The sequence below is a fragment of the Pseudophryne corroboree genome, chromosome 3 (assembly GCF_028390025.1).
Source record: "Pseudophryne corroboree isolate aPseCor3 chromosome 3, aPseCor3.hap2, whole genome shotgun sequence".
Lineage (NCBI taxonomy): Eukaryota > Metazoa > Chordata > Amphibia > Anura > Myobatrachidae > Pseudophryne > Pseudophryne corroboree.
This window is the reverse complement of record NC_086446.1, coordinates 8,841,569-8,868,095: the sequence shown is the minus strand read 5'-3', so window position 1 is coordinate 8,868,095 and position 26,527 is coordinate 8,841,569. Positions and strand designations below refer to the sequence as shown.

The 26,527-nt window shown below is 46.5% G+C and overlaps 1 protein-coding gene across 1 annotated transcript in view; it reads right to left on the bottom strand.

Annotated features, from left to right (window-relative positions):
- Nucleotides 1-26,224, bottom strand: part of LOC135054526 (zinc finger protein 883-like) — a 39,590-nt gene extending 13,366 nt beyond the window's left edge. The window contains exons 1-5 of the mRNA XM_063957662.1: nucleotides 26,085-26,224; nucleotides 4,778-4,939; nucleotides 4,112-4,190; nucleotides 3,895-3,992; nucleotides 3,333-3,768 (exon numbers count right to left, since the gene is read on the bottom strand). Of these exons, the coding sequence (XP_063813732.1) occupies nucleotides 3,333-3,768; nucleotides 3,895-3,992; nucleotides 4,112-4,145 (568 nt within the window). The 5' untranslated portion in view covers nucleotides 4,146-4,190; nucleotides 4,778-4,939; nucleotides 26,085-26,224. The remainder of the gene's footprint in view (nucleotides 1-3,332; nucleotides 3,769-3,894; nucleotides 3,993-4,111; nucleotides 4,191-4,777; nucleotides 4,940-26,084) is intronic.
- Nucleotides 26,225-26,527: the final 303 nt, after the last annotated feature.

Below are 26,527 nucleotides of genomic sequence, written 5' to 3'. Positions count from 1 at the left end.
TTTGCGCCACAGGGATCTCTCATTTTGTATCTGTTGTTTTGTATAAAGAAAAACGACTGCTGTGATGCAGCGTCCACTAAAGGGAGCTTAACACATCCCGTATAGCCAGAATTAGGAGTTCAATACTATGAGCAGAATCGGTATCCCCACTAACGGGGTCCAAGTCCTCTCCATCCTCCTGTATATCCTCATCTGTGTCAAATAGTAGAGCAGGCAAACCATGCTTTTGTGCATGAAAGGAGGTGTGCTGTGTAACACCTGCCTAGCAGCTAAATCTGCAACAGCTTGTTGTAGTAGCTGAGTTTTCCGTACATTTGCAGTGAGCTAGGATGACATATCAGACATCATATTTTTCAGAGACCCTAGCCATGCGGGCTCTGGACCCTCTACCACAGTCCCTTCACTGAATTGTGAAGATTGGCTGCATTGTTCACAAGAAACAGAATCCGATGATACGGGAGAGAATCTAGTGTGACATACACTGCACAGCTTGTGTTTATCCAGACAGTAATATCTCAAGCCTGCCCTTACTGTATGTGAGAGGAGACACACAGAGAGAAGGACAGCAGCACACCTCGAGCTGTACAGCCACAGTGAGGCTGACAGATAACTATAACACACTAACAATGTCTGTAGAGTACCCACATAGTGTACAATAGTGGCTCTCCCCCTTTGCAACACCCTGTACCAGTGTTCCAGCGTGGCTTGTAAGGCAGGAAGCGCTGTGTGTGCTGTCTGTGGCTGCATTAAGCAGAGGAAAGTGTCAAAATGCCTCTGGTCCTGCTCTGAGGTAGCTCCGCCCCCTCCAATGGCACCGGAGCTATAGTGATTATTTATACTGGCAATGTTTCCCGTTTGCTCAAAAACATAACACAAGTGGTAGTTCAAGCGATTGTCAGCCAGTCTATATGGGGGACCCTAGCGTGACCCCCCCCAGGAGGGTCCCGTACGCCGCGCCCGCGTTCAGTCGCACTTTGAACCGGGGGGACCCCGGTTTGTACTCACCACAGACGTTATTTTCAGGCAGTGTGGCGTGCTGCGGTTGTGACAGCCAAGGCGCAGTGCCCCACTGAACAACAACCACTCTGGACGGTGGTCCTGCAGCGGGGAAGCGGCTATGCACCTAGCAAGGCTGGCTATGGAAATTGGATTTCACATGACTGAAAACACAGCTGTGAGAAACGAAAGCTTACTCTGCCAAGTGCATCTGTGTCCTCATGACCTCTAGAGAATAAGCTTTGACCAAGAGGTCATCTAAGTCTGGGATAACCATTACCCGCAGTGTCCTTAGATAAGCCGCCATGACAGCCATGATATTTAAGAAAAAACAATGGGGAGGTAGAAAGTTCGAAGGGGGAAGATAAAGAATGCAAGTGATTTTCATGGACAGCAAAATGAAGAGGTTGATGTCCCTTTCAATGGGAACATAGATATAGTCATCTTGTATGTCTACGGACATAAATTCTCCATCGTCCATACTGGCTATGACTTCTGAATCAGGAACATCTTAGAAATCTACTCCTCTCTGTTCGGAAGAAACAGGCAGTCCTAAAGAGCTTGAATATATCCCTTTTTGCACTGCGCTATAAGAAGGTGTGTAGTAAGAATGAATGAGAATAGGAATGCAAAAGGTCTATCTGGCACCAATTTGATACAACTGCTAGCACGAAGTCACCGGATGTGATCTTTTGCCACACCGACTTTAACAAAAGTAGATGGGTTACCACCACAGAAAATTCTGGATGAGAGAAAATCCCATCATGCTGCAGGTTCACTGGAATGTCAGGGAGCTGGGTGACACCCTGTCCAGGCCTGTATTCCTATTGCACGTCCTTCTTGGGAAGAAGAGATCTGAAGGAAGGCTGAACAAGTTTTAACTGAACAAAGAAAATCCAAGTAATCCGCCCATCTCTTAACTGCTTTAATGTACTCAGGCAGATACGAGAATATGCGAAATAGAAGTTCCCACTGCCTAAAAGATGGTTCCTAAGGTCGTTTCCAACTTAATATCAGAACCATCCTTGAAAGGAACAAGAATGGCAATTGTCCTGGATAGACAAGCAATACAAGGATATACTAAAGGAGGAGACGTCCATCTTGATCTGTTGGTTGAAGGAAGAGAATAAATCTGAACGAATCTCCAATAAATCTGGAACTTTTTATTCAGTTTTAAACATACCTCATTCAGAATGTCCACAAAGAGAGGCAATGAGGAGAAACAGACCATCTCTTTTCATTTCCTTTTGAAAGATATGTATTTGGACCTTCAGACATCACTGAATCCAACATATGTAAAACTTTTTCACCACCAAGTATTGACCCGGTAAGAGATAATAATAAATCCTGTTCTAAATCCTCCATAAAATCCTCTTGAGGAGTTTTGACGTAGAATTGTGCTACAATAGTTACCTTGTCTTTAAGGGACTTGGACGAAATGCTCTTCACAGACATGAGATATAACAAAATGCAACAACAGTACAACAGTTTAGCTGGCTAGTCATGAAATAAAAACACTGGCTCAGGAGGAAAATTTACAGGCAATTTCCTTGCCCCCCAGGCACAATAAAAAGAAAACATGCAAATCCAAAACGATGGCCCGCTGAGGACTCCTCTCCACTAGTTCAAAAGCCTGAAGGAGCCACCACTGAACAACACCCGTCGCTTCCCCCGAATCTCTGCTACACCCTTTGCCTATCTGGGAGTGAAGGAGGTGGAGGCCTCGGCTTGTATTAAAGAAAAATATACCTGCCGTCAGTAGAAACAGGTAGCTATTCACGATCTACAACGGACCAAGGTGCACAATACCGAATCCTGAAACTGTTGGTAGGCTGAGCCAGGGATCTCAAAAACACACATGCAACACTGGTAGTTTTTCCTTTTTGAGACCTTCCTCACTACAAGCAGAGCTTCGTACCACCACGGCACCCAAGGCTTGCCTGAAAAATGTCCACAGGAAAGGAACTGTAGAGATTTTAGTTTTTTCTGACATGACTCTAATGGGCACTTAGAAAACCCTGACATGTCCAGACAAGGGGGTATAGAGGGGGAGGTGCATGTCAAAAAATGCTATCCACAGTGGAGGTTCACCGTGACTTCACCTCTAGAAGGATGGGTAACTGAGGATACATCTATATAAAGCAGCACATACTATCCATACTTCTACACTACTCAGAGCCCTCCATGTACACATATAGATATCAAAAGTACACCATGAATCAGCTGCTATAAGTCCCTCAAGTAGCAATTGCAAGCTACTAAGTTATATTGCAGCTTCAGTAGAGACAATCACTGATCAGATAGGAGAGCAACAGGACAGTGTTAGTGTTACTCACCTGTGCTGGTATGAGTAGGGATCTCCTCCTCCTTACACTGCTGATCACCCCTCACATATATCTCTTCTTCTCCCTCTTCTGCCTTCATATCAGTCACATACGTCTCTTCTCCCTCTATCTCTTCTACCTTAATATCCTTCACATACGTCTCTTCTTCTCCCTCTGTATCTTCTACCTTCTTATCAGTCACATACGTCTCTTCTTCTCCCTCTATATCTTCTGCCTTTATATCAGTCACATACGTCTCTTCTTCTCCCTCTATATCTTCTACCTTCATATCAGTCACATATGTCTCCTCTTCTCCCTCTATATCTTCTACCTTCGTATCAGTCACATATGTCTCTTCTTCTTCATCATCTTCTGCCTTTATATCAGTAACATACGGCTCTTCTTCTTCCTCTATAACTTCTACCTTAATAAGAGTCAGGTCTTCACCCTAAATCACAAGACAATAAAACTTTAGTAGGGTCTAATTTCTTTAAGATTAGACAGTATAACTCCTCTACAGATCAAATAGTGACAGTCACTTTGGTATATTGGTGAGACCCTAAATCCCACCTACCTGATCCTCCTGTGGGATCCTGTGATTCTCCTCTGTACAATCCTGGGAATACAGGGGACGGGGACATCTCTCTGGGGTATCTCTGTTACTAGGTCCATCTGTAGGAGACACACAGTGACTGAGTACAGTGTATATATGTGATTATCAGGTGATGTGTGTATATAGGGGGCCCCCATACCTGCTCTCCCCTGTACAATACATGACAGTCTACTCTTACCCAGTGATGTGAGGGGCCGGTGATTCTCCATCATCACGTCCTTGTACAGACCCCTGTGTTCCTCTATGTACTCCCCCTCCTGCATGGAGAGATAGACAGTGACATCCTGACACATTATAGGAACCTGACACACACAATGATACAGTCATCACCCAGACACATCCCCTGGTGTTACAATATAATGCCCCATTCCCAGCAGTCACTTCTCCAGTCATCAGCCAGACACGTCCCCTGGTGTTACTGTATAATGCCCCATTCCCAGCAGTCACCTCTACAGTCATCACCCAGACACATCCCCTGGTGTTACTGTATAATGCCCCACTCCCAAGCAGTCACCTCTCCAGTCATCACCCAGACAAGTCCCCCGGTGTTACTGTATAATTCCCCATTCCCAGCAGTCACCTCTCCAGTCATCACCCAGACACGTCCCCTGGTGATACTGTATAATGTCCCATTCCCAGGAGTCACCTCTCCAGTCATCAGCCAGACACATCCCCTGGTGTTACTGTATAATGCCCCATTCCCAGCAGTCACCTCTCCAGTCATCACCCAGACACGTCCCCTGGTGTTACTGTATAATGCCCCATTCCCAGCAGTCACCTCTCCAGTCATCACCCAGACACATCCCCTGGTGTTACTGTATAATACCCCATTCCCAGCAGTCACCTCTCCAGTCAGCAGCTGAATGATCTTGTTGGTGAGTTCCAGGATCTTCTGGTCATTGTGTCTTTCATGTATCAGTGAGTGAGGTGGAGGCACCGTGATGGGGCTCTGGGTCCTGATCAGTCTTCCTGACACACTTACACTAACCAAATATCATCCTCACTACTGTGTAACGAAGGCAACAAAAGGGTAAAAAGAAAATGAATATAATTGGAACTATTTTCAAAGAACTATTTATGCCAGTGATTTCCAAACTTTTTTGAATCACGGCGCCCTAGAATATCAGAATTTTTTTCACGGCACCCCTAGGCCAAAAATTTCTTATTGAGAAATTTAGAAAGAAATATTACATTAAGTAGATCACGTTTATATGTCATCCTTAGGGTCAGTTGTGTGATGAGGGACAATATTTGCTTATTTTTGGCCACATATTTTATGACTGGCAGCCACCAGCACTGGTTTTGCCTATTATATTGACCATGAATAATTTGAATTGGTCCTGGACCACCAACCCAGGGCACCCCTGCAAGTGTCCCGAGGCACCCCAGGGAGCCACGGCACACAGTTTGGGAACCTCTGATTTATGCAATAAACAGGATCCTTGCAGTTTGCAGATATCACCTATGCCCTACATGTAACTGATTATTATATAGAGGAAATTGGAGTGTATAAAGCATTTATATGTCTTACAGCGTCTGTCATCTTCAGTTTCACCAACGTTCTGATCATTTGTCCATAGTCAGCGCCCAAGGATTAATCACCTGCTGTGTAAGGCTGGGTACACACTTGACGATACGCACCCGCTCATTAAGTGTGTAGTCACAATAGCATAAAACGGTGCGCTCTTCCGCAGGTCATTAGCGATGTACAATATCTTTAGTTTTCAACTTGAAATCTAAAGATATTGTACAAGACTGGAAGTGGCCGGGTGCCGTCATCCAGTCTAGCAATCGATATCGCTCAGTGTGTACGATCGATATAGTTTGTGGGAGGAAATCTTGCATGATGTCACATATGAGGTGTATTGGCAAGTGTGTAATCAGCCTAACTGTAGTACAAAACGCAAGATACCAATGTAGCGGAAGATAGACTATGATCTCCCAAAAAATTGTGGGGTAGCACGGATGGTTGTAATGGTTAGCATGACGTCATGGCCATAACAGCTCTGAGGTCTGATTATACACTCATATTATAATACTGTATTTAGATAGCCCCCTTCACCCAATAAGATGTGAAGCACTTTACTGCCGAGGGTGAGGTAGGTATCTTGGGGATCTCAGTTGCTATTCTCATACAAGTACCCGCCCTACTGGAGCTACAATCTAGAAGATGATGATGCACCATTCTTTCCTGAAAATTGCTGAACATAAACACAATTGTGGGATTCCCTTAGGACTGCAGTGCAGAGCTAATTCCATAAAGTCAATTCCAGGTGATGTTACATGACCTTGATATCACCTAAACATCACCTCGCACCCCTAAGGAGTTGCACAGGAAAAAATGTGAAGTTGAGGAGAAGTTGGGTTGAACTCAAGGTGAAGTAGAGGTAAAGATGGAGCAACAACAAGGTGAATGAAGTCAGGGTGACAACAAGGTAAAGTTGCGGTGAAATCAGGGTGAAGTAGGGGTAAAGTTGGGGTGATGATGAGGTGAAATAAGAATGATTAGGTGAAGTCATGGTGGAGTAGAGGTAAAGTTGGGGTGATGAGGAGGTGAAATAAGAATGATGAGGTGAAGTAGAGGTGAAATCATTGTGATAATAGGATTTTAATTACCAACCGGTAAATCCTTTTCTCTTACGTCCTAGAGGATGCTGGGGTTCACATTAGTACCATGGGGTATAGATGGGTCTGCTAGGAGCCACTGGCACTTTAAGAGTTTGAGAGTGTGGGCTGGCTCCTCCCTCTATGCCCCTCCTACCAGACTCAGTCTAGAAACTGCCCAAAGAGACGACATACTTCGAGAGAAGGAATTACACAGATAGTGGCGAGATTCACACCAGCTCACACATACAAGGCAAATCCAGCCAACATGCCGGAAAACTCAGTGGGCCTTAACAGACGTAGGGCACGGCAATCCTGCCATAGAACACGCATGCTGGATAGTGAACCTGATCCAGCGAGAGATCATCTGCTTAGATGCAGGACACCCAAGTTTCTTGGAATCATACGGGACAAACAGAGAGTCCGATTTTCTGTGACGAGTGGTCCTCTTCACATGGATTTTCAGAGCCCTTACAACATTCAAGGACTTTGATGAAATTGAGGAGTCAGCAGCAACTGCCACCACAATAGATAGGTTGGTTGATATGAAATGCCGACACAACCTTCGGAAGGAACTGCTGACGTGTCCGGAGCTCAGCTCTATCTTCATGGAATATCAAGTAGTGGCTCTTACAAGACAAAGCCCCCAGCTCCGACACATGTCTAGCAGAAGCTAAGGCCAACAAAGCTACAGCCTTCCATGTAACAAACTTGACCTCAACCTCCTGTAGTGACTCGAACCAATCTGATTGGAGAAACTGCAGCACCACGTTAAGATCCTATGGTGCCGTAGGTGGCACAAAGGGAGGCTGGATGTGCAGAACCCTTTTCAAAACGGTGCGAACCTCTGGCAGGGAAGCCAGCTGTTTCTGGAAGAAAATCGAGAGGCACGAAATCTGGACCTTTACGGATCCCAACCTCAGGCCCATATCCACACCTGTTTAAAGGAAGAGGAGAAACCGTCCCAGTTGAAACTCCACCGTAGGAAACTTTTTGGATTCACACCAAGAGACATACTTTTTCCAAATGCGATGGTAATGTTTAGAGGTTACTCCTTTCCTGTATCAGGGTAGGAATAACCTTGTTCAGAATGCCCTTCCGAGCTAATATCTGGCGTTCAACCTCCATGCCGTCAAATGTAGCCGTGATAAGTCTTGATAAGCAAATGGCCCTGCTGCAGCAGGTTCTCCCGAAGAGGAAGAAACCTCAGCTCTTCTAGCAGTAGTTCCAGAAGATCAACGTACCAAGCCCTTATTAGCCAGTCCGGAGCAATGAGGATCGCCTGAACTCTTGTTCTCCTTATGAGTTTCAGAACACTTGGAATGAGTGGAAGTGGAGGAAACACGTATACCGACTGGAACACCCACGGAGTCACTAGGGTGTCCACCGCCACGGCTTGCGGGTCACTAGACATGGAACAATAAAGCCGAAGCTTTGTGTTGAGACAAGAGGCCATCATATCTATTTGAGGTACACCCCAAAGATCTGTTACCTCCGTGAACACCTCCAGATGGAGTCCCCACTCTCCTGGATGGAGATCGTGTCTGCTGAAGTCCGCTTCCAAATTGTCTAATCCCAGAATGAAGATTGCGGACACCGCCAACGTGTGTTTTTCTGCCCAGAGGATGATTCTTGTTACCTCTGCCATTGCAGCTCTGCTCTTCGTTCCACCCTGGCGGTTTGTGTAAGCCACTGTCGTTACATTGTCCGACTGCACTTGAATGGCTTGATCCCGCAGAAGATGTGCTGCTTGGAGAAGACCGTTGTAGACGGCTCTCAGTTCTAGAATGTTTATAGGTAGGCCGGCTTCCAGACTTGACTATCTTCCTTGGAAGGTCTCCCCTTGAGTGACTGCGCCCCAGCCCCAGAGACTTGTATCCGTAGTTAGAAGGATCCAGTCCTGAATCCCGAACCTGCAGCCCTCCAGAAGGTGAGGTAATTGTAGCCACCAAAGGAGTGAAATCCTAGCCTTTGGCGACAGACGTATTCTCTGGTGCATGTGTAGATGAGATCCCGACCACTTGTCCAGGAGATCCGGTTCGAAGGGCCGAGCATGAAACCTCCCGTACTGCAGAGCCTCACCCAGGCTGGCTTCAGGACATCCTGGACCATTGTTTGTATCACCAAGAAACACCCTCTGCACTTCCGTGTCGAAGATCATTCCCAGAAAGGACAACCTCCTTGTCGGCTCCAAATGTGATTTGGAAGATTTAGGATCCAACCGTGTTCTCTGAGTAGATGGGTTGTGAGAACAATGGACTGTAACAGCTTCTCCTTGGACGATGCCTTTATCATCCAGATACGGAATTATGTTCACCCTCTGTCTGCGGAGGAGAACCATAATTTCCGCCATCACCTTGGTGAATAGCCTCGGTGCTGTGGAGAGGTCGAATGGCAGGGCCTGGAACTGATAATGACTGTCTAACAGTGCGAATCGGAGAAAAGCTTGATGTGGCGGCCAAATCGGAATGTGGAGGTATGCATCCTTGATATCCAGGGATACCAGGTATTCCCCCTCCTCCAGACCTGATATCACCGCCCTCAGAGTCTCCATTTTGTACTTGAACTCTCTCAGAAAGGGGTTTAGCAATCTTAAGTTAAAAATGGGCCTGACCAAACCATCCGGTTTTGGTACCACAAAGTGGTTCGAATAGTAACCTTTGTTTTGCAAATGGGGTGGAACTGGTACAATGACCTATGACTCCACCAACTTCTGGATGGCTTCCTGTAGGATAGCCCTGTCTGCCAGCGAAGCTGGCAAGCCTGATTTGAAGAATCGGTGAGGAGGGAGATCTTGAAACTCCAGCCTGTACCCCTGGGACACAATATCTTGCACCCAGGGATCCAGGCCGGACGACGTGGCTGAAATGCCTGAGTCTAGCCCCCACAGACCCCACCTCCAGGCCGCGCTGACCACTGTCATGCTGAGGACTTTGGCGTACCTGAAGCAGGCTTCTATTCCTGGCAACCCGCAGCAGCAGGTTTCTTGGATTTTGGCCGACCTCCTATAAAGAAGGTGTTGGACGGCTTGGTCTTTCTTGTTTTAGTAGCCCGAAAGGGCTGCGATGCAGCTGAAGAAAAAGGTTTCTTCGTAGCAGGTGCAGCTGAGGGAAGAAAAGGTGACTTACCCGCTGCAGCCATGGAAATCCATGCATCCAACGCTTCCCCAAAGAGAGCCTGACCTGTGTAGGGTAGGGTCTCCACACCTCTCCTGGATTCCGTGTCGGCAGACCACTGGCGTAGCCAAAGTCCTCTATGAGCTGAGACAGACATGGAAGATATCCGTGCAGCCATTGAACCCAGGTCTTCCGTGGATTACACCATAAATCATGCAGAATCCTGAATGTTACGTAAAAACAATTCAACTTTTATCCATTGTATCCAAATCCTCAAGTAACGTGCCTGACCACTATACTATAGCTTTGGAAATCCATGCACAGGCAATAGTAGGACGTAGTATCGCCCCTGAAGCCGTGTATATGGATTTGAGCGTAGTGTCAATTTTGCGATCAGCCGGTTCTTTTAACATGGTAAATCCGGGGACAGGCAAAACCACCTTTTTTGAGAGACTGGATACAGATGCGTCAACTATGGGTCGGTTTTCCCATTTTTTCCTATCCTCCTCAGGGAAAGGGAAAGCAACCAGAACCTTTCTAGGGATCTGAAAAAAAAATTCCGGGTTTTCCCAGGTTCTCTCAAATATAGCATTTCATTCCTTAGACGCAGGGAAGGTTAGCGAGGCTTTCTTACTGTCAGTGAAGTAAGCCTGCTCAACCTGCTCAGGTGTTGTATCAGCAATATTCAACACATCTCTAATGGCCTCTATCATCAACTGCACCACTATTTCAAGAGGTGTCACCCCCTGCAGCACATCCCCATCACCGTCTGCAGTGTCAGAATCGGTATCCGTGTCATCTTGCATAATCTGCGCAAGAGCACGTGTTTGGGAGCGTACATTAGGGGCCCTGAGGTAACAGAACCAGACCAAACTGCCATAGAGTTCTGTAAAACCTGAGTTGCAGACTCATTTTGTGCAACTCTAGTAGATATCTGAGAAATCATACTTTTAAGAGAGGCTAACCACTCAGGCTCCCTTGCTGGGACCTGCGCTAACACAGTGTAATCCTGATTACATGGAATGGGATCATCCTGAGAGGACATATCCTCTGCAGCATATGACACAGAGTCCCTGGATATAGCTGAACGGGGGCCACAAACACTCCACACACACACACACACACACACACACACACACAGGGAAGGGCAGACAGTTTCCCCCCAAGAATGGCAAGAGAGACACAGAGATTGGAGCCAACCCACACACAGCGCTACAAGATAGTTAGACCCCTAACCAGCACTTACTGTGCACTTTAATAGGTTGCACAGCACAGATACACCCCCCACACACACTTCTACAACCCCCTGGTACCGTACAAGATAGCTGGAGTTGATTTAAAGGAACAGCTCTCGCTGACAGAGCTTCTGAAGGCAGGAAAACGGCGCTGAACGCTGCTGGGTACGCTCTGAGAAGCTCCGCCCTTTTTAATTGCGCTGCTTCCCACTCTTCTGAAGATTATACTGCTTTGAGGAAAAATGCTGGCAGCGATCCTGGGACCCTGACAGGCTTGGAGGTCAGTGTAGGGTGTAGGCGCTGGCTCAGGGCGCCCTCACAGCGCACCCTATGTACCGCTGAGCCCTGAAGCGCAGTTAATACTGCGCTCCCTACCTTGTTGCCGCCATCTTCACATCGGCTCTCTGCTTGCCAGTGGGGCGGTGACTAACTTGCCACTGACCTTCTGGCTCTGTAAGGGGGTGGTGGCATGCTGCCGGGGTGAGCGATCCCCTGTGGCGGGGAACGTTCTGTCCCCACAGGAGCTCAGTGTCCTGTCAGCAGAGATAGTGGCTCAGACCCCGCAGGGCGGACACTACTACCACTCTCTTACTCCCTCGAAGCAGGGAGGATGTTGCCAGCAGCCTCCCTGTGCCTAAACTCTAAAAAAAACACTAAAAGAACTACTATGGAGCTCCCCTAGCTGTGACCGGCTCCTCCGGGCACATTTTCTAAACTGAGTCTGGTAGGAGGGGCAAGCCCACACTCTAGAACTCCTAAAGTGCCAGTGGCTCCTAGTGTTACTAATGTGGACCCCAGCATCCTGTAGGACGTAAGAGAAATTGGGGATACATGGAAAAGAATTATGGGTGACAATAAGGTAATGTCAGGATAAAGATGTGGTGAACTAGAGGTGAAGTCATGGTGAAGTAGGTATACAGTTGGGGTGATTATGAGGTGAAATAAGAATGATGAGGTGAAGTCAGGGTGAAGATGGGATGAAGGGTGAGCAGATCACACACGGTAAAAGATGAACACCAAATGAAATTTTATTCTGTAGAAGAAGATTATACAGCGCTGCACACTTGGAAATAATAAAATGATACAAATAAAGAAATGAGTTCAACAAAGTACAGAAGCTAGGCCCAGATTACCAACAAGCCAACATAAGTACCAGCAGGGTTGGAGATGAAGGCCTTAAGTCAGATGTTCTCAAATGCACCAAAACCGTCCACATTTTAGGTATAGCCATGGCTAAAGCACAGATGGTTAAAACTAATTGACTGAGGTGCTAATTAAGTCACCTGCGGCCAGGCATGGATAAACTTAAAACCTGGACTGATGGGGTGCCTTGAGAACCATGTTTGAGAACCTCTGCCTTAAGCATTAACAAAGTCCAGGACAAAGAACGTGGTTTAAAGTCCAATAATGCCAATGCAATGGGTCCCACAAGAAACTATTGGCATCACCATTGTCTGGATATTAAACAATTCTGAATTAAATTATAACACACTGACATATGTACTTGTTTTTGACATTATAATTTACTCTGGGAAATGCTGTGTTATTCCCCCTCATATATCACTGTACGGTCTCTCTCCCCTATATAATAATAATAATAGCACATATCAGTGTGTGCCGGGAGCTGTGTTATTCCCCCTCATATATCACTGTACGGTCCCCTCTCCCCTATATAATAATAATAATACCACATATCAGTGTGTGCCGGGAGCTGTGTTATTCCCCCTCATATATCACTGTACGGTCCCCTCTCCCCTATATAATAATAATACCACATATCAGTGTGTGCCGGGAGCTGTGTTATTCCCCTCACATATCACTGTATGGTCCCCTCTCCCCTATATAATAATAATACCACATATCAGTGTGTGCCGGGAGCTGTGTTATTCCCCTCACATATCATTGTACAGTCCCCTCTCCCCTATATAATAATAATACCACATATCAGTGTGTGCCGGGAGCTGTGTTATTCCCCCTCATATATCACTGTACGGTCCCCTCTCCCCTATATAATAATAATACCACATATCAGCATATGCCGAGAGCTGTGTTATTCCCCCTCATATATCACTGTACGGTCCCCTCTCCCCTATATAATAATACCACATATCAGTGTGTGCCAGGAGCTGTGTTATTCCCCTCATATATCACTGTATGGTCCCCTCTCCCCTATATAATAATAATACCACATATCAGCGTGTGCCGGGAGCTGTGTTATTCCCCTCATATATCACTGTACGGTCCCCTCTCCCCTATATAATAATACCACATATCAGTGTGTGCCGGGAGCTGTGTTATTCCCCTCATATATCACTGTATGTTCCCTCTCCCCTATATAATAATAATAATAATACCACATATCAGCGTGTGCCGGGAGCTGTGTTATTCCCCCTCATATATCACTGTACAGTCCCCTCTCCCCTATATAATAATAATACCACATATCAGTGTGTGCCGGGAGCTGTGTTATTCCCCTCATATATCACTGTATGGTCCCCTCTCCCCTATATAATAATACCACATATCAGCGTGTGCCGGGAGCTGTTATTCCTCCTCATATATCACTGTACTGTCCCCTCTCCCCTATATAATAAATAAGAATTTACTTACCGATAATTCTATTTCTCGGAGTCCGTAGTGGATGCTGGGGTTCCTGAAAGGACCATGGGGAATAGCGGCTCCGCAGGAGACAGGGCACAAAAAAGTAAAGCTTTACTAGGTCAGGTGGTGTGCACTGGCTCCTCCCCCTATGACCCTCCTCCAGACTCCAGTTAGGTACTGTGCCCGGACGAGCATACACAATAAGGGAGGCATTTTGAATCCCGGGTAAGACTCATACCAGCCACACCAATCACACCGTACAACTTGTGATCTAAACCCAGTTAACAGTATGACAACAGAAAGGGCCTCTTAAAGATGGCTCCTTAACAATAACCCGAATTAGTTAACAATAACTATGTACAAGTATTGCAGATAATCCGCACTTGGGATGGGCGCCCAGCATCCACTACGGACTCCGAGAAATAGAATTATCGGTAAGTAAATTCTTATTTTCTCTATCGTCCTAAGTGGATGCTGGGGTTCCTGAAAGGACCATGGGGATTATACCAAAGCTCCCAAACGGGCGGGAGAGTGCGGATGACTCTGCAGCACCGAATGAGAGAACACCAGGTCCTCCTTTGCCAGGGTATCAAATTTGTAAAATTTTACAAACGTGTTCTCCCCCGACCACGTAGCTGCTCGGCAGAGTTGTAATGCCGAGACCCCTCGGGCAGCCGCCCAAGATGAGCCCACCTTCCTTGTGGAGTGGGCTTTTACAGTTTTAGGCTGTGGCAGGCCTGCCACAGAATGTGCAAGTTGAATTGTGTTACAAATCCAACGAGCAATCGACTGCTTAGAAGCAGGTGCGCCCAACTTGTTGGGTGCATACAATATAAACAGCGAGTCAGATTTTCTGACTCCAGCCGTCCTTGCAATGTATATTTTTAAGGCTCTGACAACGTCCAACAACTTGGAGTCCTCCAAGTCGCTAGTGGCCGCAGGCACCACAATAGGTTGGTTCAGATGAAATGCTGATACCACTTTAGGGAGAAAATGCGGACGAGTCCGCAGTTCTGTCCTATCCGAATGGAAGATTAGATAAGGACTTTTATAAGATAAAGCCGCCAATTCAGATACTCTCCTGGCAGAGGCCAGGGCTAGTAACATAGTCACTTTCAATGTGAGATATTTCAAATCCACCTTTTTCAATGGTTCAAACCAATGGGATTTGAGGAAATCTAAAACTACATTTAGATCCCACGGTGCCACCGGAGGCACCACAGGAGGCTGTATATGCAGTACTCCCTTGACAAAAGTCTGGACCTCAGGGACAGAGGCCAATTCTTTTTGGAAGAATATTGACAGGGCCGAAATTTGAACCTTAATGGATCCCAATTTGAGACCCATAGATAATCCTGATTGCAGGAAATGTAGGAAACGACCCAGTTGGAATTCCTCCGTCGGAACCTTCCGATCCTCGCACCACGCTACATATTTTCGCCAAATGCGGTGATAATGTTTCACGGTGACTTCCTTCCGTGCCTTAATCAAGGTAGGAATGACTTCTTCTGGAATGCCTTTCCCTTTTAGGATCTGGCGTTCAACCGCCATGCCGTCAAACGCAGCCGCGGTAAGTCTTGAAAAAGACAGGGACCCTGCTGTAGCAGGTCCCTTCTCAGAGGTAGAGGCCACGGTTCGTCCGTGAGCATCTCTTGAAGTTCCGGATACCAAGTCCTTCTCGGCCAATCCGGAACCACTAGTATTGTTCTTACTCTTCTTTGCCGTATGATCTTCAATACCTTTGGTATGAGCGGCAGAGGAGGAAACACATACACTGACTGGTACACCCAAGGAGTTACCAGTGCGTCCACAGCTATTGCCTGTGGATCTCTTGACCTGGCGCAATATTTGTCCAGTTTCTTGTTGAGGCGAGACGCCATCATGTCTACAATTGGTCTTTCCCAACGGTCTATTAACATGTTGAAGACTTCTGGATGTAGACCCCACTCTCCCGGATGAAGATCGTGTCTGCTGAGGAAGTCTGCTTCCCAGTTGTCCACGCCCGGGATGAACACTGCTGACAGTGCTATCACGTGATTCTCCGCCCAGCGAAGAATCTTGGCAGCTTCTGCCATTGCACTCCTGCTTCTTGTGCCGCCCTGCCTGTTTACATGGGCGACCGCCGTGATGTTGTCCGACTGAATCAACACCGGCTTTCCTTGCAGGAGAAGTTCCGCCTGGCTTAGAGCATTGTAGATTGCTCTTAGTTCCAGAATGTTTATGTGAAGAGACTTTTCCAGACTCGTCCATACTCCCTGGAAGTTTCTTCCTTGTGTGACTGCTCCCCAGCCTCTCAGGCTGGCGTCCGTGGTCACCAGGATCCAATCCTGAATGCCGAATCTGCGGCCTTCTAATAGGTGAGCCTTCTGCAACCACCACAGAAGTGACACCCTTGTCTTTGGTGACAGGGTTATTCGCAGGTGCATCTGCAGATGCGACCCTGACCATTTGTCCAACAGATCCCTTTGGAATATTCTTGCATGGAATCTGCCGAATGGAATTGCTTCGTAAGAAGCCACCATTTTTCCCAGGACTCTTGTGCATTGATGTACTGACACTTTTCCTGGTTTTAGGAGGTTCCTGACCAGATCGGATAACTCCTTGGCTTTTTCCTCTGGAAGGAAAACCTTTTTCTGAACCGTGTCCAGAATCATTCCTAGGAACAGCAGACGAGTTGTCGGGATTAAATGGGATTTTGGAATATTCAGAATCCACCCGTGTTGTCTTAGCACCTCTTGAGATAGTGCTAAAGCTGTCTCCAGCTGTTCTCTGGACCTTGCCCTTATTAGGAGATCGTCCAAGTATGGGATAACTAATACGCCTTTTCTTCGAAGAAGAATCATCATCTCGGCCATTACCTTGGTAAAGACCCGAGGCGCCGTGGACAATCCGAACGGCAGCGTCTGAAACTGATAGTGACAGTTTTGAACAATGAACCTGAGGTACCCCTGGTGTGCGGGGTAAATCGGAACGTGTAGATACGCATCCTTGATGTCCAAGGATACCATAAAGTCCCCTTCTTCCAGGTTCGCTATCACTGCTCTGAGTGACTCCATCTTGAACTTGAACTTTTTTATGTAGAGGTTCAAGGACTTCAGATTTAGAATAGGCCTTACCGAGCCATCCGGCTTCGGTACCACAAATAGAGTGGAATAATACCCCTTTCCTTGTTGTAATAGGGGTACTTTGACTATCACCTGCTGAGCGTACAGCTTGTGAATGGCTTCCAACACCCTCTCCCTTTCGGAAGAGACGGTTGGTAAGGCAGACTTCAGGAAACGATGAGGAGGATCCGTCTCTAATTCCAACCTGTACCCCTGAGATATTATCTGCAGGATCCAGGGGTCTACCTGCGAGTGAGCCCACTGCGCGCTGTAATTTTTGAGACGGCCCCCCACTGTCCCCGAGTCCGCTTGAGAGGCCCCAGCGTCATGCTGAGGTTTTTGCAGGAGCCGGGGAGGGCTTCTGTTCCTGGGAAGGAGCTGCCTGTTGGTGTCTCTTCCCTCTTCCTCTGCCTCGTGGCAGGTACGACAAGCCCTTTGCTCTCTTATTTTTGTAGGAGCGAAAAGGCTGCGGTTGAAAAGTCGGTGCCTTTCTCTGTTGGGGAGTGACTTGAGGTAAAAAAGTGGATTTCCCGGCAGTAGCCGTGGCCACCAAGTCTGATAGACCAACTCCAAATAACTCCTCCCCTTTATACGGCAAAACCTCCATGTGACGTTTTGAATCCGCATCGCCTGTCCACTGTCGTGTCCATAAGGCTCTTCTGGCTGAAATGGACATAGCACTCACCCGAGATGCCAGTGTGCAAATATCCCTCTGTGCATCACGCATATAGATAAATGCATCCTTTATTTGTTCTAACGACAGTAAAACATTGTCCCTATCTAGGGTATCAATATTTTCAATCAGGGATTCTGACCAAACTACTCCAGCACTGCACATCCAGGCAGTTGCTATAGCTGGTCGTAGTATAACACCTGCATGTGTGTATATATTCTTTTGAATAACTTCCATCTTTCTATCTGATGGATCCTTAAGTGCGGCCGTCTCAGGAGAGGGTAACGCCACTTGTTTGGATAAGCGTGTGAGCGCCTTGTCCACCTTAGGGGGTGTTTCCCAGCGCGCCCTAACCTCTGGCGGGAAAGGGTATAATGCCAATAACTTTTTTGAAATTATCAACTTTTTATCAGGAGCAACCCACGCTTCATCACACACGTCATTTAATTCTTCTGATTCAGGAAAAACTGTTTGTAGTTTTTTCACACCATACATAATACCCTGTTTTACGGTATCTGTAGTATCAGCTAAATGTAACGTCTCCTTCATTGCCAAAATCATATAACGTGTGGCCCTACTGGAAAATACGTTTGAATTTCTACCGTCGTCACTGGAATCAGTGCCCGTGTCTGGGTCTGTGTCGACCGACTGAGGCAAAGGGCGTTTTACAGCCCCTGACGGTGTTTGAGGCGCCTGGACAGGCATTAATTGATTGTCCGGCCGCCTCATGTCCTCAACTGACTGTTTAAGGGAAGATAAACCATCACGTAATTCCACAAATAAAGGCATCCATTCTGGTGTCGACCCCCTGGGGGGTGACATCTGCATATTTGGCAATTGCTCCGCCTCCACACCAATATCGTCCTCATACATGTCGACACCACGTACCGACACACACCGCAAACTCACAGGGAATGCTCTAATGAAGACAGGACCCACTAGCCCTTTTGGGGAGACAGAGGGAGAGTCTGCCAGCACACACCACAAAGCGCTATATATACAAGGGATATCCTTATATTAAGTGCTCCCTTATAGCTGCTTTAATATATATATATATATATATAGCCATTAATGTGCCCCCCCTCTCTGTTTTACCCTGTTTCTGTAGTGCAGTGCAGGGGAGAGACCTGGGAGCCGTTCTGACCAGCGGAGCTGTGACAGAAAATGGCGCCGTGTGCTGAGGAGATAGGCCCCGCCCCTTTTTCGGCGGGTTCTTCTCCCGCTATTTTTCCAGTCAGGCAGGGGTTAAATATCTCCATATAGCCCCTATGGGCTATATGTGAGGTATTTTTAGCCTTGTATAAGGTTTATATTTGCCTCTCAGAGCGCCCCCCCCCAGCGCTCTGCACCCTCAGTGACTGCCCAGTGAAGTGTGCTGAGAGGAAAATGGCGCACAGCTGCAGTGCTGTGCGCTACCTTATGAAGACTGAGGAGTCTTCAGCCGCCGGTTTCCGGACCTCTTCACGCTTCAGCATCTGCAAGGGGGTCGGCGGCGCGGCTCCGGGACCGGACTCCACGGCTGGGCCTGTGTTCGATCCCTCTGGAGCTAATGGTGTCCAGTAGCCAAGCAGCAAATCCACTCTGCATGCAGGTGAGTTTACTACTTTCCCCCTAAGTCCCACGTTGCAGTGATCCTGTTGCCAGCAGGACTCACTGTAAAGAAAAAAACCTAAACTAAACTTTCTCTAAGCAGCTCTTTAGGAGAGCCACCTAGATTGCACCCTTCTCGTTCGGGCACAAAATCTAACTGGAGTCTGGAGGAGGGTCATAGGGGGAGGAGCCAGTGCACACCACCTGACCTAGTAAAGCTTTACTTTTTTGTGCCCTGTCTCCTGCGGAGCCGCTATTCCCCATGGTCCTTTCAGGAACCCCAGCATCCACTTAGGACGATAGAGAAATAATAATACCACATATCAGCATACCTCCCAACCTGACCTTCTCCAGGAGGGACAGAATGCTCTGCTCCTGGACTTCTCGCTTAATGTATGTTTGCCATCACCTGTGCTGAAACACTTTTCTTATCCATTAACCTGTTCAAAACAGGTGCCGGCAATCATACATTAAGAGAAAAGTCCAGAAGCAGAGCATTGTGTCCCTCCTGGAGAGGGTCATATTGGGAGGTATGTATCAGTGTGTGCCGGGAGCTGTGTTATTCCCCTCATACATCACTGTACGTTCCCTCTCCCCTATATAATAATAATAATACCACATATCAGTGTGTGCCGGGAGCTGTGTTATTCCCCTCATATAGCACTGTACGTTCCCTCTCACCTATATAATAATAATACCACATATCAGCGTGTGCCGGGAGCTGTGTTATTCCCATCATATATCACTGAACGGTCCCCTCTCCCCTATATAATAATAATACCACATGTCAGTGTGTGCAGGGAGCTGTGTTATTCCCCTCATATATCACTGTACGTTCCCTCTCCCCTATATAATAATAATAATACCACATATCAGCGTGTGCCGGGAGCTGTGTTATTCCCATGATATATCACTGTACGGTCCCCTCTCCCCTATATAATAATAATACCACATATCAGCGTGCGCCGGGCGCTGTGTTATTCCCCCTCATATATCACTGTACGGTCCCCTCTCCCCTATATAATAATAATACCACATATCAGTGTGTTCCGGGAGCTGTGTTATTCCCCCCTCATATATCACTGTACTGTCCCCTCTCCCCTATATAATAATAATACCACATATCAGCGTGTGCCAGGGGCTGTGCTATTCCCCCTCATATATCACTGTACGGTCCCCTCTCCCCTATATAATAATAATACCACATATCAGCGTGTGCCGGGAGCTGTGCTATTCCCCCTCATATATCACTGTACAGTCCCCTCTCCCCTATATAATAATAATACCACATATCAGCGTGTGCCAGGGGCTGTGCTATTCCCCCTCATATATCACTGTACGGTCCCCTCTCCCCTATATAATAATAATACCACATATCAGCGTGTGCCAGGGGCTGTGCTATTCCTCCTCATATATCACTGTACTGTCCCCTCTCCCCTATATAATAATAATACCACATATCAGTGTGTTCCGGGAGCTGTGTTCTTTCCCTCATATATCACTGTACTGTCCCCTCTCCCCTATATAATAATAATACCCCATATCAGTGTGTGCCGGGAGCTGTGTTATTCCCCTCATATATCACTGTACTGTCACCTCTCCCCTATATAATAATAATATCACATATCAGCGTGTGCCGGGAGCTGTGTTATTCCCCTCATATATCACTGTACAGTCCCCTCTCCCCTATATAATAATAATACCACATATCAGTGTGTTCCGGGAGCTGTGTTATTCCCCTCATATATCACTGTACTGTCCCCTCTACCCTATATAATAATAATACCACATATCAGCGTGTGCCAGGGGCTGTGCTATTCCCCCTCATATATCACTGTACAGTCCCCTCTCCCCTATATAATAATAATACCACATATCAGCGTGTGCCAGGGGCTGTGCTATTCCCCCTCATATATCACTGTACGGTCCCCTCTCCCCTATATAATAATAATACCACATATCAGCGTGTGCCAGGGGCTGTGCTATTCCTCCTCATATATCACTGTACTGTCCCCTCTCCCCTATATAATAATAATACCACATATCAGTGTGTTCCGGGAGCTGTGTTATTCCCCTCATATATCACTGTACTGTCCCCTCTCCCCTATATAATAATAATACCACATATCAGTGTGTGCCGGGAGCTGTGTTATTCCCCTCATATATCACTGTACTGTCACCTCTCCCCTATATAATAATAATATCACATATCAGCGTGTGCCGGGAGCTGTGTTATTCCCCTCATATATCACTGTACAGTCCCCTCTCCCCTATATAATAATAATACCACATATCAGTGTGTGCCGGGAGCTGTGCTATTCCCCCTCATATATCACTGTACAGTCCCCTCTCCCCTATATAATAATAATACCACATATCAGCGTGTGCCAGGGGCTGTGCTATTCCCCCTCATATATCACTGTACGGTCCCCTCTCCCCTATATAATAATAATACCACATATCAGCGTGTGCCAGGGGCTGTGCTATTCCTCCTCATATATCACTGTACTGTCCCCTCTCCCCTATATAATAATAATACCACATATCAGTGTGTTCCGGGAGCTGTGTTCTTTCCCTCATATATCACTGTACTGTCCCCTCTCCCCTATATAATAATAATACCCCATATCAGTGTGTGCCGGGAGCTGTGTTATTCCCCTCATATATCACTGTACTGTCACCTCTCCCCTATATAATAATAATATCACATATCAGCGTGTGCCGGGAGCTGTGTTATTCCCCTCATATATCACTGTACAGTCCCCTCTCCCCTATATAATAATAATACCACATATCAGTGTGTTCCGGGAGCTGTGTTATTCCCCTCATATATCACTGTACTGTCCCCTCTACCCTATATAATAATAATACCACATATCAGCGTGTGCCAGGGGCTGTGCTATTCCCCCTCATATATCACTGTACAGTCCCCTCTCCCCTATATAATAATAATACCACATATCAGCGTGTGCCAGGGGCTGTGCTATTCCCCCTCATATATCACTGTACGGTCCCCTCTCCCCTATATAATAATAATACCACATATCAGCGTGTGCCAGGGGCTGTGCTATTCCTCCTCATATATCACTGTACTGTCCCCTCTCCCCTATATAATAATAATACCACATATCAGTGTGTTCCGGGAGCTGTGTTATTCCCCTCATATATCACTGTACTGTCCCCTCTCCCCTATATAATAATAATACCACATATCAGTGTGTGCCGGGAGCTGTGTTATTCCCCTCATATATCACTGTACTGTCACCTCTCCCCTATATAATAATAATATCACATATCAGCGTGTGCCGGGAGCTGTGTTATTCCCCTCATATATCACTGTACAGTCCCCTCTCCCCTATATAATAATAATACCACATATCAGTGTGTTCCGGGAGCTGTGTTATTTCCCTCATATATCACTGTACTGTCCCCTCTCCCCTATATAATAATAATACCACATATCAGTGTGTGCCGGGAGCTGTGTTATTCCCCTCATATATCACTGTACTGTCACCTCTCCCCTATAAAATAATAATATCACATATCAGCGTGTGCCGGGAGCTGTGTTATTCCCCTCATATATCACTGTACAGTCCCCTCTCCCCTATATAATAATAATACCACATATCAGTGTGTTCCGGGAGCTGTGTTATTCCCCTCATATATCACTGTACTGTCCCCTCTCCCCTATATAATAATAATACCACATATCAGTGTGTTCCGGGAGCTGTGTTATTTCCCTCATATATCACTGTACTGTCCCCTCTCCCCTATATAATAATAATACCACATATCAGTGTGTTCCGGGAGCTGTGTTATTCCCCTCATATATCACTGTACTGTCCCCTCTACCCTATATAATAATAATACCACATATCAGCGTGTGCCAGGGGCTGTGCTATTCCCCCTCATATATCACTGTACAGTCCCCTCTCCCCTATATAATAATAATACCACATATCAGCGTGTGCCAGGGGCTGTGCTATTCCCCCTCATATATCACTGTACGGTCCCCTCTCCCCTATATAATAATAATACCACATATCAGCGTGTGCCAGGGGCTGTGCTATTCCTCCTCATATATCACTGTACTGTCCCCTCTCCCCTATATAATAATAATACCACATATCAGTGTGTTCCGGGAGCTGTGTTATTTCCCTCATATATCACTGTACTGTCCCCTCTCCCCTATATAATAATAATACCACATATCAGTGTGTGCCGGGAGCTGTGTTATTCCCCTCATATATCACTGTACTGTCACCTCTCCCCTATATAATAATAATATCACATATCAGCGTGTTCCGGGAGCTGTGTTATTCCCCCTCATATATCACTGTACTGTCCCCTCTCCTCTATATAATAATACCACATATCAGCGTGTGCCAGGGGCTGTGCTATTCCCCCTCATATATCACTGTACGGTCCCCTCTCCCCTATATAATAATAATACCACATATCAGCGTGTGCCAGGGGCTGTGCTATTCCTCCTCATATATCACTGTACTGTCCCCTCTCCCCTATATAATAATAATACCACATATCAGTGTGTTCCGGGAGCTGTGCTATTCCCCTCATATATCACTGTACTGTCCCCTCTCCCCTATATAATAATAATACCACATATCAGTGTGTGCCGGGAGCTGTGTTATTCCCCTCATATATCACTGTACTGTCACCTCTTCCCTATATAATAATAATATCACATATCAGCGTGTGCCGGGAGCTGTGTTATTCCCCTCATATATCACTGTACAGTCCCCTCTCCCCTATATAATAATAATACCACATATCAGTGTGTTCCGGGAGCTGTGTTATTCCCCTCATATATCACTGTACTGTCCCCTCTCCCCTATATAATAATAATACCACATATCAGCGTGTGCCAGGGGCTGTGCTATTCCTCCTCATATATCACTGTACTGTCCCCTCTCCCCTATATAATAATAATACCACATATCAGTGTGTTCCGGGAGCTGTGTTATTCCCCTCATATATCACTGTACTGTCCCCTCTCCCCTATATAATAATAATACCACATATCAGTGTGTGCCGGGAGCTGTGTTATTCCCCTCATATATCACTGTACTGTCCCCTCTCCCCTATATAATAATAATACCACATATCAGTGTGTTCCGGGAGCTGTGTTATTCCCCTCATATATCACTGTACTGTCCCCTCTACCCTATATAATAATAATACCACATATCAGCGTGTGCCAGGGGCTGTGCTATTCCCCCTCATATATCACTGTACAGTCCCCTCTCCCCTATATAATAATAATACCACATATCAGCGTGTGCCAGGGGCTGTGCTATTCCCCCTCATATATCACTGTACGGTCCCCTCTCCCCTATATAATAATAATACCACATATCAGCGTGTGCCAGGGGCTGTGCTATTCCTCCTCATATATCACTGTACTGTCCCCTCTCCCCTATATAATAATAATACCACATATCAGTGTGTTCCGGGAGCTGTGTTATTTCCCTCATATATCACTGTACTGTCCCCTCTCCCCTATATAATAATAATACCACATATCAGTGTGTGCCGGGAGCTGTGTTATTCCCCTCATATATCACTGTACTGTCACCTCTCCCCTATATAATAATAATATCACATATCAGCGTGTTCCGGGAGCTGTGTTATTCCCCCTCATATATCACTGTACTGTCCCCTCTCCTCTATATAATAATACCACATATCAGCGTGTGCCAGGGGCTGTGCTATTCCCCCTCATATATCACTGTACGGTCCCCTCTCCCCTATATAATAATAATACCACATATCAGCGTGTGCCAGGGGCTGTGCTATTCCTCCTCATATATCACTGTACTGTCCCCTCTCCCCTATATAATAATAATACCACATATCAGTGTGTTCCGGGAGCTGTGTTATTCCCCTCATATATCACTGTACTGTCCCCTCTCCCCTATATAATAATAATACCACATATCAGTGTGTGCCGGGAGCTGTGTTATTCCCCTCATATATCACTGTACTGTCACCTCTCCCCTATATAATAATAATATCACATATCAGCGTGTGCCGGGAGCTGTGTTATTCCCCTCATATATCACTGTACAGTCCCCTCTCCCCTATATAATAATAATACCACATATCAGTGTGTTCCGGGAGCTGTGTTATTTCCCTCATATATCACTGTACTGTCCCCTCTCCCCTATATAATAATAATACCACATATCAGTGTGTGCCGGGAGCTGTGTTATTCCCCTCATATATCACTGTACTGTCACCTCTCCCCTATATAATAATAATATCACATATCAGCGTGTGCCGGGAGCTGTGTTATTCCCCTCATATATCACTGTACAGTCCCCTCTCCCCTATATAATAATAATACCACATATCAGTGTGTTCCGGGAGCTGTGTTATTCCCCTCATATATCACTGTACTGTCCCCTCTACCCTATATAATAATAATACCACATATCAGCGTGTGCCAGGGGCTGTGCTATTCCCCCTCATATATCACTGTACAGTCCCCTCTCCCCTATATAATAATAATACCACATATCAGCGTGTGCCAGGGGCTGTGCTATTCCCCCTCATATATCACTGTACGGTCCCCTCTCCCCTATATAATAATAATACCACATATCAGCGTGTGCCAGGGGCTGTGCTATTCCTCCTCATATATCACTGTACTGTCCCCTCTCCCCTATATAATAATAATACCACATATCAGTGTGTTCCGGGAGCTGTGTTATTCCCCCTCATATATCACTGTACTGTCACCTCTCCCCTATATAATAATAATACCACATATCAGTGTGTGCCGGGAGCTGTGTTATTCCCCTCATATATCACTGTACTGTCACCTCTCCCCTATATAATAATAATACCACATATCAGCGTGTGCCAGGGGCTGTGCTATTCCTCCTCATATATCACTGTACTGTCCCCTCTCCCCTATATAATAATAATACCACATATCAGTGTGTTCCGGGAGCTGTGTTATTCCCCCTCATATATCACTGTACTGTCACCTCTCCCCTATATAATAATAATACCACATATCAGTGTGTGCCGGGAGCTGTGTTATTCCCCTCATATATCACTGTACTGTCCCCTCTCCTCTATATAATAATAATACCACATATCAGCGTGCGCCGGGAGCTGTGTTATTCCCCCTCATATATCACTGTACTGTCCCCTCTCCCCTATATAATAACAGTGATATGATATGAGGGATATACATTACCGCAGCCTATAGACCTGTGACAACAGATGTCACAATGGCGGATGGAATTGTCTGTGGCGCCACCCTCCCCCGGTTGCATCACGTGATAGCGCTAGTTTGATTTGGTCTGAGAGACGATGAGAAAATGGCCGCCGCTCTCCTCTATCTGTTGCCGTATTACTGTAGCTGTAATAGGCGGGAGCGGGTCACATGACAGTGATAGAATATAGAGCGAGTATCTACCTCATGTGTCTCCGTCTCCGCACTATAGGAACATGGCCGCCGCTGCTGTACTACACCTCTGTATATAGGGAACGTGCGTCTCATGTTCCTAGCACAGGTCCCGGGGGGGATCACACAGCAGCACAGAGGGGCCCTCACACAGCACCATAGAGGGGGGGTCACACAGCAGCACAGAGGGGCCCTCACACAGCACCATAGAGGGGGGGGGTCACACAGCAGCA